At 42.8% G+C, this 15,998-nt stretch overlaps 1 protein-coding gene across 1 annotated transcript; it reads right to left on the reverse strand.

The window, feature by feature from the left end:
* Positions 1-9,813: 9,813 nt before the first annotated feature.
* SOX4 (SRY-box transcription factor 4) lies at positions 9,814-13,905 on the reverse strand. Its single transcript, XM_089682257.1, has one exon. It carries the CDS (start codon positions 13,659-13,661, stop codon positions 12,522-12,524), a length of 1,140 nt encoding a protein of 379 aa, XP_089538383.1. The 5' UTR covers positions 13,662-13,905; the 3' UTR covers positions 9,814-12,521.
* Positions 13,906-15,998: the final 2,093 nt, after the last annotated feature.

The raw sequence follows: 15,998 nt of genomic DNA on the forward strand, positions 1-15,998 counted from the left end.
CCAATGTAAGGAGCATCCTTTCCACTGACCACCAATATAAGAGATATATTTTCAAATGATTACCAGTGTAAGGGGGGGCATTTTTCCCACTGCCCATCAATGTAAGGAGCCTCCTTCCTACGAACCACCAATGTAAGAGGCATCCTTTACAATGATCACCAATATAAGGGGCATTCTTTCAAACAATTGCCAATGTTAGGGGCATTCTTCCCACTGACCACCAATGTGAGGGGGCATTTTTCCCACTGATTAAAAATTGACCACTGATGTAAGAGGCAAGGTAAGGGGTATTCTTCCCACTGACTCCAATGAAATAATTTTAGTAGGGGTTACCGGTTATTTGTTGTGTATTGTACGTGTAGTCCTACCCTCGTGAGTACTGCTGTGTTGTGAGTTGTGTTGTGCTCTGTACAGCTAAGCAACAGGTATTTTTCACACTTTTATCCACAGCCAGTGAACAGTCTGTGAGCTTGGTTTTGTTATTTTATTAGGGGAAATAACTTGGATAAGGAAATAGGTATTATGGAATGTCCAGTTTGGCTTGAATCAATGAAGGGGGGGACAACTTCCTTCCTATGTACAGAAACAGATCCTAGACTGTTCTTTTTCTTGAACGTCGTCAGTCTTTGTGGATCAGTAGCAATAGACCTTTATGGGCAAGGAACTAACAGCCCCTCAAAATCAGCCTAGCTTTTTGTAACTATTATTTTTATGGGTACTTATATAGAGCTGTCAATTTACGCAGTGCTTTACATATTTTTATATACACACACATTTATATATATATATATATATATATATATATGGTACATTCACATCAGTCCATAACCCTCAAGGGGGGTACAATCTGAGTTCCCTAACTCACCCTCATACATACACATACTAGGGCTAATTTGGACAGGATCCAATTAACCTACCAGAATGTCTTTGGAGTGTGGGAGGAAACCGGAGTACCTGGAGGAAACCAACACACGCACAAGGGGAACATGCAAACTCCAGGCAGATGGTGCTGTGGTTGGGATTCGAACCAGCAACCCTAGTACTGCCAGGCAGAAGTGATAACCATTTTGCTACTGTGCTGCCCAACTACATGCAGAGATGTCTCCTCTCCCTCTGTAGAACTACTTCCAGCTCCACAGCCTTCAGCCACTACCAGCCCTCCTAGCAACTCTGAAGATCTCACGGGACAAGGATAAAGGATTGAGCCCAATGCTGTACTTTGAAAGATTGCTGCAAGTGGTAGTCTTTCCCCTCGTGGATCCCAGGGCCTGCTGATGTACTCACGTTGTCCTCTTTGTTCCCACTGTTCCAGTTATCGATCCCATTCATGCTGCACTGCTGAATGTATCCTCCTGAGCCGGCCCGAGCTCAGCCTGGAGGTTGCCCCGTCCCCAGACCTAGGGGACCCCTCCCCGGCACTGACAGTCTCTTCAGCACTTCATCTTCCATCCAACTCCCCTGTCAGCCTGACTCTCCCACATTTATTGGCCAGTCCACCACTCTACCATGGCATCCAAACCTGGGATTGCCCAGACTCCCATAAGCATGCAGATTAGGTCTTCTCCCCCTCCTGCTTACTGACTTCTGGAAGGTTCCATTGTCCTCCAGAGTCAGGAGGAGGCGATAGAGCCACAACCTGTTAAGTCATCCAGCTGACCTGCAATAACCCAACCTCAATCACAGAGTCATACACAATGATTTTACCTGCAATACACTACACTATTCTAGTAGCACAATAGAGGGTGCTACATGTGCTATCCATATACAGTATGTTTTCAAATGTATAAGTGTACAACTGGAAAAAAATATAATTTACCATTGTTCATTCAGCAGTAGCTCCCAACCTTTCTTTTTTGCTTCATTATTGCAGAAATTTCAAGTGCTACCTGCTTTCCTCCAATACTTACTATAACAGTAAAACATTATAGCCTGTGTTCTGTGTAGTTATTAAATATCTACCATTTATTTTTCTAGACTGCCAGGAAATTTTGTATCACTATGTAAAGAGTGCAAGAACAGAATTTTAGCAAATTATCTTTCAGCTTATGACTTTTCTACACAGCAAGCTATTATTTAGAAAAGTGTCAAGACTCCTAGTTTTATGATATTTATCTTAGCAAAGTGAATTTCTGTCTCCTCTTAGGCTAGGATGCTGCACTGTTTATTGTGTTTTACATTGTAATGCATGCAGAGGTTTTCTTTTATGCCATTATTAGTGTTCTTTGTGAGCAAAGCTCTTTTTACTACCGTGTGAAAGGAACCCATAACACACTACACAAGGGATGTCAGAGAATCCTATAGTAAAACCATTGACTGTTTATGTGAGTATTCAAGAAAGCTTAAGTATTACTACAACAGTAAAATCAGTCTGTGTATGCAGTAAAGCATGCTTGTTATACTCACTGTGGAACCTAAGGGGTTATTCCTCTGGATTGTGTAAAATGGCTGTTTGATCCTGTCTTCTCTGATCCTTCCCTTCTTCTACTGTCCCCAATTTATCTACTGATAGAACAGAGCTTTGGGGGCAAGTTTGCATGCTCAGTTTGGTTTATTGCTGGGGAATTTTTTTTTCTTCTTGGGACGGTGCATGTGATCTGCACAGGGCCAATCAGCACTGTCCAGAGGGTCAGGGGTCCTTCAGCCTCATAGGACAATCAGGGAAGAATACAAACTCCTCATACAAGTTTTAACCAGTGCTCGGCAGGACACTGATAGAAGTAACAAGACAGCTCTAACTGCTGATAAGAAAAGATATTTAGCAGCTTATGTTTACTAACGTAATTGCATTTCCATGTTCTGTGTACTGTGGGAGACTAGATATAGTGAATGCAGGGTCATGGGTGCTATAGCTGAATAAACAAATCTACCATTTATTCCACTTATGGATTAAAAAAATATAATAAATGTATTTTTTACATACCATTGATAAAAGCTCTTGAATGGCTCAACATCAGCCTGCTGACAACACAGCAGCACTTGGGGTGGGACAGGTAAGGACAGCACTGTGAGTCACATAGTCTCTACAGCATTGCACATTCATGCACTGTAGGACATAGACCTGTAGTTATCAATGGAAGTGATTACTACATTTGTAGTCCATTGGTACTGCCTCCTGCTTTCTAACTGAATGTCCACACATTGGTATGTAGCACCCTTCTAGTTAGTGCAGGCTGATAAGTAAATTTAGTTTGGCTCCTTTGTACATAATCAGTGAAGAAGGGGCTGATTGGTCTGACCTGCTCAATGTCTCACAGACTGCTTCTCTGATTACTTCCTACTGTATGCTAGAGGATTCTAGAATCATAGTGGGAGTAGGAACAGTGAGCAGCCTGAATATTTATAGAGAATCCAGCCAATTGCTGGGAAGCCCAGATGTACCCAGTAGGTGACTAAAGAGCCCATAAAAGGTCTGAGACCTGAGGCAGGGAGGGAGAGTTCCTGGAGCCAGTCCTGCTGGAGGAGACCCCTGTGTAGGGGCTCTGCCCCTGGTGTAGGATTATTGGAAGCACCACCCAGAAGACATTGAGGTACCAACTGGAGCCTTAGCTGGGGAGCCTATTAGCAAAGCCTACTCCTGGAGTTGGTTTGGTTCTGGAGAAGCTCATTGGATAGTGCCTGGAGAAAGTTAGTATTTCACTGTTCTGTGGTAGTGTGAGACTGCATCTCTCTCACTGAAGAGTGCCTGGTGGATATTGGAAAGTTCAACCTATGATTCTGTGATGTCATTGTGAGTAGATGACACAAGTGTTGAAAGTTAGTGACTGTGTTTAGCTTTTTTGATCTTTTGGGAAGAAGTCATAGTCACCCGTCAACATTAGGGACTCTATGCAACATTTTGTGCAGCTCAGCAAAAAAGAGAAGTGTCCTCAAAAAGTTCAGTGCACCAATTCTGGGGTATCCCACGCTCCCTTCATCCCATCCAAGTTCACTGTTACAATAAAACCCAAAAAAAGACACCCCTAGACTGTTAATTTGAGACAGAGAGAGAGTGGAGGAAATGCTGTGTGTCTGGCTATGTAAACTTTAACTGGGGGAAGGAACCAATTCCACCAGTGGCTTCTTACGGGGATGTGCTACAGGTATATACAAGTTGCTGGAGGAAGTTTACAGGAGCCTGTGCGTTGCACCCTTAATCCAGAGGTCACAGTTGCAATGCTTTGCAGACTCACTTGCAAAGAAATAATAAATGCATATGTGGCGGTATTTGTTATGTTTTGTAAAAGGTTGGCTTAGCCCTTAAGCATATATAGAGAAACCTATTAGATGTCTCTTGTTCAGCCCACAAAGTAATCTATACATATATGGCTAGCCTGTCAGTACAGATGGGAGCAGTAAGCAACATCAAATCAAATGCTGAGAAGTAGATCTAGCTTACATGGTCACCCTAAGCCAGGGTGTCAAACTGGTGGCTCTCCAGCTGTTGCCAATCTACAAGTCCTATGAGGCATTGCAAGGCTGACACCTACAAGCATGACTCCTAAAGGCAGAGACATGTGGGCCACCAGTTTGACACCCCTGCCTTAACCATTTTCGGGGAGCCCAGAGTGTCAAGAACCTAACCTTGGGGGAAGGGTCATCAAGTAGCCCAAGACATAAGAGAAACGGTACCATATCTGCAGCATTCAGGATAGGCACACCTCCAGAGTAAAATGTGGAAGAGGACCTGTGACATCATGCAAACAAACTGTAGAAACCTGGAAGAAAGGTATGTATGGCTATAAAAAAGAAGGGTGCAGTAATCCTTTAGAGGGGGGAGTATGGGGTGCAGGGGTGTCAGGAAACAGCTGGAATTGGGCTTTAAGTTACGTAATAACTAGGAATTAGTAACACAGAAATGTACAGAGGTAAAATAATGCACTGTTTCTCCTACAATAGGTTTTTTATTTAATATAGTAATATATAGTATATCTGAAATGTATGAAACATACACATACTGTAAATTTGACAATAATGATATACATTAATCTCAAGCAGGAATGTTCATATCTCTCGTTTTTTATTCCTGAGCAATATGTGAAAAGTTCCTGTGAGAAGATTAAAAGTATTTGCTGAATATAAGCATCTGGTTATATGAATTGGCAATGGGGTCGATTTACTAAAACTGGAGAGTGCACAATTCAGTGCAGCTCTGCATAGAAACCAATCAGCTTCCATTTTTTTTTTATCAAAGCTGAAGTTATAAGCTGATTGGCTACAATGCTTTGCTGCACCAGATTTTGCACTCTCTAGTTTTAGTAAATCAACCCCAACGATCTTTGCTTGTAATATCACCAGTGTTATGAGTCTAAACACTAAGACGGCAACAAAACATGTTTACTCTGTATGATACAGTATCCTTTACATCAAAATAAATGAATTTCTATCTAATAACAGTTACTACAAGATCATTAACCTAAGATATTTGTGTTCCTAATGATCAGTGACTACAGGTGATCGTTATTATTATGAGCCAGAAATAGGTGTGCATATATCTATATCCTTAAAGTGTGTGCAAAGATAATTTTTTCAGTTTTGGATAAAGTGGGGAAGGTTTAGACACTTTATCAATTTTTTATTGCTATGAGTCCCTGCTGGGCAGATTTGTCCTTTGAAAGGTTGTCACCAAGACAAAAATCGAACAGGAAAATCCTTCATTTTTGAGTTGTCACTAGAACAAAAGTTGTGGGTAAATCTTTCAATGTGGGCACCTTTTCCAGGGACAACTGTCTAGGAAGGGGAATATCCTCCTTTTGGGGAGATTTCCTCTCCTTGTTGGGGGTCTAGGACAGCAAATGAAGGGAGGTCTCCCTAGTGGGGAGTGACACAGCCAACAAAAATAAACTAACAAGGGTTTTAGTTTTCCTTACTCTATCCAAAGCTGAAAAGGTTTCAATGTTACCTACTCCAGTCATAAAAACAAGGGAGCCAACATTGCAGAGCGCCTTCTGATAATGCTAGCTTATTGGCTTTGTCGCTGAGACTGACATCAGCTGGCCAGGGAGCAAGCACGCACAAGTGCCCCCAGAGCAAGCAGCTTGGTCTGGGGGCTCATGGCAAGGGGGAGGGGCCAGAAGCGCCATCAGGGGACCTGTGAAGAGTAGGATCAGGGCTGCTCTGTGCAAAACTATTGCACAGAGCAGGTAAAAATGATGTGTTTATTATTTTAAAGAAAAAAAGCCTTTAGAACCACTTTAAGTATAAGTAACTGCTCCTTTTTGGTTCACTTGTGGGTTATTTACCGAAACTGCAAAGTGTAAAATTTGGGGCAACTCTGCGTAGAAACCAATCAGCTTCCAGGTTTTATTGTCAAAGCTTAATTGAAAAGCTAGAGTTAGAAGCTGATTGGCTACCATGCACAGCAGGGCCAGATTCTAAGTGCTCCGGTTTTAGTAAATCTCTCCCATGGTGTTTAGTTATTTTGCACATCACACCACAAGCTCCACCACAGAAAAAAAGTCAATACTATTTTGAATAGAGTGAATAGGGACTAGAACGCCAGTTGTTAGTAAAAGTGAAAGAAAATCCCAAATCTTGGGTTGTCACCAGAACAGGGAAAATCTCCCAATTGGTGACACTAGTTCTGGTAACCCTGGTGTCAACCAGGAGTTCCCTCACTTTGGAGAGATTTCCTCTCACTTGCTGTTTTGGGAAGTCTCCTCAATAGGACACAGAAGACAAAAACAGACTGGGGTTATAATCCTCCCTTAGTCTTTAAAAAATAAGGGAAAAAAGTTTTGCCTTTAGCTCTACTTTAAAGAGTAAAATATATCCATATATAATTAAGGGAAAAAAAAGAAAAGAAAGCAAAATAATTTATAACAATTCTGTTTTCCACCTACCACCTTCTTTCACTTTACGGAAATACTACCAACCAAGGAAATTCACTAATAATAATCCTTTTGTCCTGCAAATTACTTTCAGATTGCAGAAATCAAAACAACCCTCGGTAATTCTTTCCTGAAATAGCATTAGCACAACCTCATTCCAAACATAATGGTTTACATTAGATAGCATAATTCTCTAGCCTTAAAGCTTTTTTAAATTAAATTTGTAAAAACAAATTTTAAACCTTAAATTTAGAAAAAACATACAGTAACTTTGTGGTGTAGCATTGATATTTGATTTACTTAAGGATAATAAGCTGAAGCCTAGATCAAGCAGTCTTTGAACACACTGCTACAATTCTATTTCAAGCTGCTGCAAAGGGACTATACAAATCAGATCTTGCAGGGACTTTCCAGGAAACCAGAGCCTGATGGCGCTGAACTGTATCTGCAGCCGCCAAGGTCAGCCTGGGATGACAAATGGCTTATGTAGCTTCTCTTGAGGCGAAGAGGTGGAGCTTGCTGCAGTTATCTGAATGGTGCGTCCTGTACCATACATGTGAAAGTCTCCTGCCAGACCTCTTCATAGAAACTGCTGAATAGGAGGTGAGATTTCCAGATAGGGCCTGCAATCGTAGCTGAGGATGCTTTCCAGTCCAAGACTTCTGAATCTGCAACAGCATTCAGCTAAACACCTTTACTTACCTCCTTATATTTTTTTCACTGTAACTTGTTTTATGTACCTGAACTGGTCCATCTTAAACTGTCACTTTTTATATATTGCAGAGAAAAAGCCTATGAGCTTGGCATGGACCACCCAAAAAAAAACAAAAAACATATGGCTTACTACTGAAGATTACAAAACTGCATTGCTTTTGGTATAATGTTCTATAGAAAGCTATGTAAGATTGCAGTCAAATTTTAGAAACCCCCACTATGTCTATTATGTGTTCCTATTCACACATCAGAATTATACATAAACTCTATAAACAGCAATGCGACCATAACAGACAATAAGGGAGATTTTATTTTAAAGTGTATTAACATACAATTTACCATTCAAGACTAGATCTTTAACCCTTTGTTAATACAGACAGTAGGGGATTTTTTTTTTCTTGGGTCAACAGAAGTTTTATTCAGCAGCAGTGGGGTGGATTTACTAAAACTGGTGCACTCAGATTCTGATACAGTTGTACATGGTAGCCAATCCGCTTCTAACTTCAGTTCAATTAAGCTTTGACAATAAAACCTGGAAGATTGGTTTCTCTGCAGAGCTGCGCCAGATTTTGCACTCTCCAGTTTTAGTAGATCTCCCCTGATGTGCAAATCTAGTGTACAACTAATAATGGAGATCTGCCAGCACGGTATAGACAGGGTTATTTATGGCATACATAACTCCTTAGCCCCCTCCTAAACTTTACATAGGTTTGAGAGCTAAAGATTTTTCAGCAAATAAGAAGTTAAGCAGCATTTTTTTTTACATTATGAGAGTTGTAGCTACAAATAAAAGGGTAAGCAGTAATTTTTAAATATTTTTTGAATTAGGTTATGTGAATACAAATATAAAGTAGGTGTTATCCCAATGCTAGGTGAACAGATATATACTGTAGTAGGTGTTATCCCAATGCTAGGTGAACAGATATATACTGTAGTAGGTGTTATCCCAATGCTAGGTGAACAGATATATACTGTAGTAGGTGTTATCCCAATGCTAGGTGAACAGATATATACTGTAGTAGGTATTATCCCAATGCTAGGTGAACAGATATATACTGTAGTGGGTGTTATCCCAATGCTAGGTGAACAAATATACACTGTAGTAGGTGTTATCCCAATGCTGGGAGAAAACATATATAGTAGTGTTATCCCAATGCTAGATGAACAGATATACTGTAGCAGGTGTTATCCCAATGCTATTTGAACAGATATAAAGTAGGCATTATCCCAGTGCTAGGTTAACAGATATATACTGTAGTAGGTGTTATCCCAATGCTAGGTGAACAGATATATAGTAGATGTTATCCCAATGCTAAATTAACAAATATATACTACAGCATGTATTATCCCAATGCTAGGTGAACAGATATCTACTGTAGTAGGTACTATCCCAGTGCTAGGTGAACAGATATATACTGTAGTAGGTATTATCCCAATGCTAGGTGACCAGATATATACTGTAGTAGGTACTATCCCAATGCTAGGAGAACAGATATAAAGTAGGTGTTATCCCAGTGCTAGGTGAACAGATATAAAGTAGGTGTTATCCCAATACTAGGTGAACAGATATAAAGTAGGTGTTATCCCAATGCTAGGTGAACAGATATAAAGTAGGTATTATCCCAATGCTAGGTGAACAGATATATACTGTAGTAGGTGTTATCCCAATGCTAGGTGAACAGATATATACTGTAGTAGGTACTATCCCAATGCTAGGTGAACAGATATATAGAGTAGGTGTTATCCCAATGTTAGGCGAATAACCATTATAAACGTAGGTGTTCTATTTTTTCCAAACATGGAAATACGATGTTAATACAATGTACAAACATGGAAATACAATGTAATGTGTACAACTCTGTATTTTATTATCATGACTATTACAACATTAAGAAAAATATGTTAAATATTAATAAAGTACGTAGCTTCCTTTCCCTAAATGTATGGGCGACCCAAAGTAAGCCATTATTCCCTATGCATTTACTCTGATGTTAACTGTGAGACTATCAGTCTGTATACTGAATTCGTAGAAATTTCCTAGACAGCAGAACAAGCTCTGACAGTCGCTCATTACTTGGAGGAATGGCCTGCCAAGATTTTATTTCCCTACTTTCACTGTACGTGTTCAGAATAGGAGCTAGGCTGTTACATTTTGGATACTTTTTTTTTTCCTGACTACAAGGACCAATACTGTTCATTTCAGTCCATAGCTCCTCCTCTGCAACAGTCACAGCTCTAGGAAGACTCAGCAGCTCAACACATGCATGCACAATAAAGACAAAAACCAATCAAATTTAAGGGTTCAGTTCCAGCTGATTTTATTTCCTTTAAAAAAAAGTTATTTACAGAAGTATATCAACAATCTGACAGGCAGTGAAATAAACATGGTTAGCTGGCATGAAGATATTGCCTCAAATCTTTGTTTTGTGGCTTGATGGTTAGACAAAATTATTTCATACGGCATATTGCACAGGATGGATTACAAAAAAGTTTTTAAAAAATTATGTTAAAAACAGAAACTACCTCATTTGGCAGAAGTTCTAGTGCCTGTCGTTTAATACATACATAAACACACAATCTTTTTTTTTTTTTTTTTTGTCTTTTTCTTATTATAATAGACTTAAATGTACAAAGATGTTTTCACTTTCTTTTTTTCATCTTAAAACACAATAGCTAGAAACCTGAATACATATGCTATCATCATGCCAAAAGAGACTAAAACAATCATAGTTTAGCGACAAGTAGAAAGGATTAAATAGTCAAATACGAGAATGAAAACGCAGTACATAGTGTCGCGAACTCAAATCGGCATTTAGATAGGTCCAGTGGTTTAAACGGCACGGTTTTTTTTTTTTTGTAATATAAAAAAGTGCAAAAAACGTGGTCTAGAAGTTAAAGCTACAGGATCCCTTTTTTTGCTTACAATGTGCACTGGTTGCTTTAAAGCATCTGAATACAGACTAGCTTAGTTAACCCATTGGAGCTAAAGGGACATCTACAATATAGGCTCCCCAGCAGGAAGGGTTATAAAAAGCAAGCATCTGAAAAATACAGGAGATTGGCGTAGCATTAAAGAAAATAAAAAATAATAATAAAGTGGGTGGTTCAATGTTCTACCCCTGTGTTTACCTACTGGAAACAGGCAAAAACATTGCTCCTTTCTTCTCCTCGAAGTTTAACAGTGCCCTACACAACGTGCTGCCAATATTCCACTATGGAGGTGGCTGCACAATACCATAAAGTAAAATAAAAGTACAGATATAAAGAGCTATATAAATACTACACATGATTAATAATACAGATTTTTTTTTTTTAAGTTTTCAACCGACATACAGTGTATTAGCAATACTCTGGAGGTGCAAGTGCACTAGGCTGGAAGGGATGCTGTGACTTTAAGAAGCCTGCAGATTGATGTGTGTAAACATGGAGTAATAGGCTGGTTTAACTTTTTTTATTATTATTTGTTTTTTTGAGATATCAACCAGCCTCCCTGTTTGTAGTTTTGTCAGGAAAGTCAGAACTGCAATTGACACCGGTTAAAACACCCCCTTTATATATTTTTTACAAAAATACACTGAGAAAATAATCAAACGTTTTCATCTCTCTTCTTTCTTTTTAAAAGTGTCAAAAGTCTACATTTAAATATAAAAAATTAAAAGTTAAAACTCTAGCCCTTCAGTGAAGGAGACATAAAAAACGGTGTGGATTTGGGGGGAGGGAATCTACTCAACAAAAATATATAAAATAAAAAAGGTAAAAACAAACAAAAAAAATGTTTGGCCAGTATAAATATGTCCACATATAAAATGATATCTGATTACATTTACAAAAGAGGTGAGGGGAAGAGGAAAAGGGGGGGGGCAATATGGATCACCAATGAGAAAGGGAACCCAAAAAAGAAAACAGTCTTTCCATTTACATCTACTGAGTAAATAACACATACATACTCTGAGAAAAAATTTGGTCCTGAATTATTTGTTTAGTCCAGCACAGATTTGAGTTGCGTTTGAATCCTTGAAGAGTTAAAAATGGAAAAAAAAAAAAAAAAAAAAAAAAAGCTGGTGATTTTTTTTTTCTTAGGAATCAAACATAGCGCCATCTATCTGCTTTATATTATCCTAACACTAAAACTGTTCAACAGTCTTACAGAAACCTTAAAAGATAGACAGAATAACATGCTATATTAACCCACCAGTGAAAGAATCCAACACCACCGCGATTCTCAGCCAAAGACTTTTTTTTTCTTTTTCTTTTTTTTTTAAAGAATCGCCCTTTTTTTCCCCCGGTACCACATAAATATGTAACTTGGTGTAGTTCAAAAAAGAGCTGTCTTACTTCCCAAAGTAGTGTCCTTAAAGTCCCATTTTCTTGGATGGTCATTGAAAGAAGCTAGGTGACCCAAAGGGTTGCCATATCCTTCTCCATACGTGCAAATCCATTACAGTCTGGTAACTACTACAAAAAAAATAAAAACAAACACTTCCCCCATCCAAGGTAAAAAGGAAAGTGGTGGGAAGGTGATCTGTGGGGGTCTGGTCCCCCCTCCTTTAAAAAGGTGGCAGTTTTTTTGTTTTTTCTTTGTGCTCCTTCCTTCTCCTCTCCTTTTTGGAAGGTAAAAAAAGCTGCACTGGCTTGGAAGGGGAGAGTCCCCATGGCTCCCTACAGGGGAGAAGTGGATGGCTGCTCTCCCCACCATCTCTGAATGGCTTTCCGTTGTGTGTGCAGCCCCCCATAAGTGCCTTCTTCACCGTTTTAAAATTTAAAGGAACGACTTTTGAAAAAAAAAAATATTTTTTCTTTCAGTTGCCCCAGCAGGGATTCGAACCCACGACCCTCAGCTTGAAAAAGTCTGATTCTCTACCGACTGAGCTATCCGGGCTTGGTGGTCTCGTGTGTGAGGCAGAGCGGGCACACGTCCCTCCACAAGGGCCCCGTGTGCTGTGCGGGGGAACCCCGTTTATTTCGTATCTATATATAACAGAGTGTGTCGGACGGGCGGGCTCAGTAGGTGAAGACCAGGTTGGAGATGCTGGACTCCAGCCAGTCCCCGGAGATCATTTCGCTCACCTCCGGGGTGCAGTAGTCCGGGAAGTCGAAGTGAGAGCCGGAGCCGGCCTCCAGGTGAAAGTCCAGGTCCCTGTCCAGGGCTGAGGTGCTGAAGCCGCCCAGGGCCATGCTGTCGAAGCCGGGGCTGGGGTTGAGCTCCAGGAACTCGTCTTCCAGCTCCTCGTCCGAGGAGGAGGCCGGGGAAGAAGAAGAGGAGGAGGAAGAGGAGGCGGGGGAGGAGGAGGCTGAGGAGGAGTGAGGGGAGCCCGGGGACGTGTTGAGGGAGCCGGCCCCGTCCTCGTACAGGCTGAGCGGGTCGCTGGCCTCGCCGGAGCTGCTGCTGCTGAGTGTGGGGCTGGCGGGGACGGCCATGGGTGAGGAGCCCGGGGCCCCGAAGATGTACAGGCGGGGTTTGGCCTTCTTATTGGCGGCGGGAGTCCGGGACTTGTACAGGGAATGGTGGTCCAGGACACACGGCTGCTCCGGCACGGCCTTCCCCCCTAGCAGGAGCTTCGGCTTGCTGAGCAGCTTGGTCCCCCCGCCGCTCTTCTTCACCGCCGGCTTGGCCGGAGCGCCGGGGCTCCCGCAGCTCTTGTCCCCCCCGCCGGGTTTGGAGGAGCCGCCGCTGCTTCCTCCGCCGGCCTTGACCTTTTTCCGGGGCCGGTACTTGTAGTCCGGGTAGTCGGCCATGTGCTTGAGGCGCAGCCGCTCAGCCTCCCTGATGAAGGGGATCTTATCGCTGTCCTTCAGCTGCTTCCAGCGCTTCCCCAGCCGCTTAGAGATCTCGGCGTTGTGCATGTCCGGGCTCTGCTCCATGATCTTCCGCCGCTCGATCTGAGACCACACCATGAAGGCGTTCATCGGCCGCTTGATGTGCCCGCTCGGGGTCTTGCACCAGCTCGGGTCGTCGGCTTTGCCCCCCGTGGAAGCGGTGGAGCCCGGGGTCGGGGACGAGGCCATGTCCAGCTCCAGGCCGGCGCCGGACTCCGAGCTCTCTCCGGCCAACAGCGCCTCGGTGTTCTCGGCCGTGCCGCTCTGCTGGACCATGCTGCCTGCTGACGAGGAGTCCCGGACCACTCCAGGCGCTGGGGGCATCCAAACACGGGACTCTTACTGGCCCCTCCGGCCGCGGCCAGCCATGTCTCTAGGAGCGGGCACACTTTATTACAGACAGAAGGCTCCGCTCCGGGAGGACGGCGTTCATACAGAGCCAGCCACGAGCCTGCACTCAGCTCTGGGGAGTCCTGAGGAGACACTGCTATGTATAGACGGCATGTATGTGCACACACTGACTGAGCCTCCTCACACTGCTAACAGCTCGACTCGATTCCGCCTCGCGTCCCTTTATCCCTTCCCCGAGCGCGTCTCCGCCAATCCCGGCCTGTTTCCAACGCTCCCTCGTGCCAAGCTCCGCCCGCCCGCTCCCCATTGGCTGGGAACGCGATGCAATAATAATCACCGCGTGCAATGAGAAGCTCCAGAGCTGACCTCATTCCGATTCACACACAGCAAACTTTCCTGCGAGGCCGGGGGAGAGCGAGAGCGAGCGAGGGAGAGAGAGGGAGATGTGTGTGTAATCTATATATATAGATCTATAGGTGTGTGTGTACATCATCATCAACCGTACTGCTCCCCTACCGACATCGGTCTATATGTAGGTGTGCACAGAGATACCTACCGATCTACACATCTGTGTGTACATACCTCATCACCAGCTGTCTATACACACTGCTCACCGAGATCACTACACACAGACCTCTATGTAGGTGTGTACATATAAACACACACATACCCACCGAGCTGTGTACAGACCTCTATGTAGGTGCACACCTCACCACCTACATCTATGTGTGTACATACCAGCTCATCATCTGTCTATATACACACACTGCTCACCTACTGAGATCACTGTATACACAGATCTGTATGTAGGTGTGTACATCAGCATCACCACCTGTATATAGACAGTTACTGATGTCACTGTGTATACAGATCTATGTACATATCATCAGATGTATACACACAGTGCTCACCTACTGATCTATATGTATGTGCACGCCTCATCTTCATTTTGTATATAGACACGTCTCACCTACAGAGCTCACTGTATACACAGCCAGATTTATATGTGTGTGCACACCTCATCATCACCTGTATATGTATACACACCTAACAGCAGATCTCACTGTATACACAGATCTGTATGTAGGTGTGTACTCCATCATCACCTGTTTATATACACACAGCCATTAATCTGAGTATACAGATCTATGGGCATACCTCATTATCTTTGTATGTACACAGTGCTTACCTACCAATCTCAGTGTATCTATGTATATAGATGTGTATGTATACATGGTACAGCTCATGGTGTGTGTATGTATACACACAGTGTTTACCTCCATCATGTTTCTATACACAGTGCTTCCACACAGGTACATTCAGATCAGTGTGTATATATAGATCTCTGTGTGTGCACACCCCTCAACATCTGTTTATATGTAAACAGCTTACCTACAGATCTGTCTGTGTGTACATGCCTCACCATGCATGTATATAGTTATGAGTGTGCATCTGTACAGATACAGTGCTTCATGTACCTATGTATTCATGTATAGCTCATCAGTTATACACACAGTGCTTCCCTCCCATGTATGTACCTGTGTCCATAGATCTGTATATACCTCATCATCTGTATACACACAGTGCTTCCCTCCCATGTATGTACCTGTGTCCATAGATCTGTATATACCTCATCATCTGTATATATACACACAGTGCTTCCCTCCCATGTATGTACCTGTGTCCACCTCATCATATGTATACACACACAGTGCTTCCCTCCCATGTATGTACCTGTGTCCACCTCATCATATGTATACACACACAGTGCTTCCCTCCCATGTATGTACCTGTGTCCACCTCATCATATGTATACACACACAGTGCTTCCCTCCCATGTATGTACCTGTGTCCATAGATCTGTGTGTGTGTATACCTCATCATCTGTATATGTATGTATAGCCCAGCGTGCGGTCACGGTCGGTGCTGTCAGTGTACGGAGGGCTGTCTAGACGTTTCCAGCTGGATGTATATGCCGTGCTCTCGGTAACCAGGCAGTCCAGACACATGTACAGAGGTGCAGAATGACAGATCCGGGCAGGACCGTTCTATAGTTCCTCTGTAGGATTGCTCCCGTGTTGGGGTGCTGACACCCCCGTATATACATGTATGTATGACAGTTCTCTCCGGTGTGGGTGAGGCTGAGACATAACGGAGAAGGACAGAGCAGTGCTGCCTGTCACGCCCCCTTCTACATTCACACACACGGCTGCCGCCGCTCTCAATGAACGGCGGTGTGGGGAAGGGGGGAGGACGGTGAGACGGGGCCGTGCCGTCAATGGACTCGTCCTACGTGTCTGTCGTAGCCGG

Source organism: Staurois parvus, unplaced genomic scaffold (assembly GCF_062004578.1).
Source record: "Staurois parvus isolate SC_StPar_1 unplaced genomic scaffold, SC_StPar_1.0 ptg000287l, whole genome shotgun sequence".
NCBI lineage: Eukaryota > Metazoa > Chordata > Amphibia > Anura > Ranidae > Staurois > Staurois parvus.

Coding starts and splice junctions, on each gene's coding strand:
- SOX4 (XM_089682257.1), bottom strand. CDS start 13,661: ATGCCCCCAGCGCCTGGAGTGGTCCGGGACTCCTCGTCAGCAGGCAGC.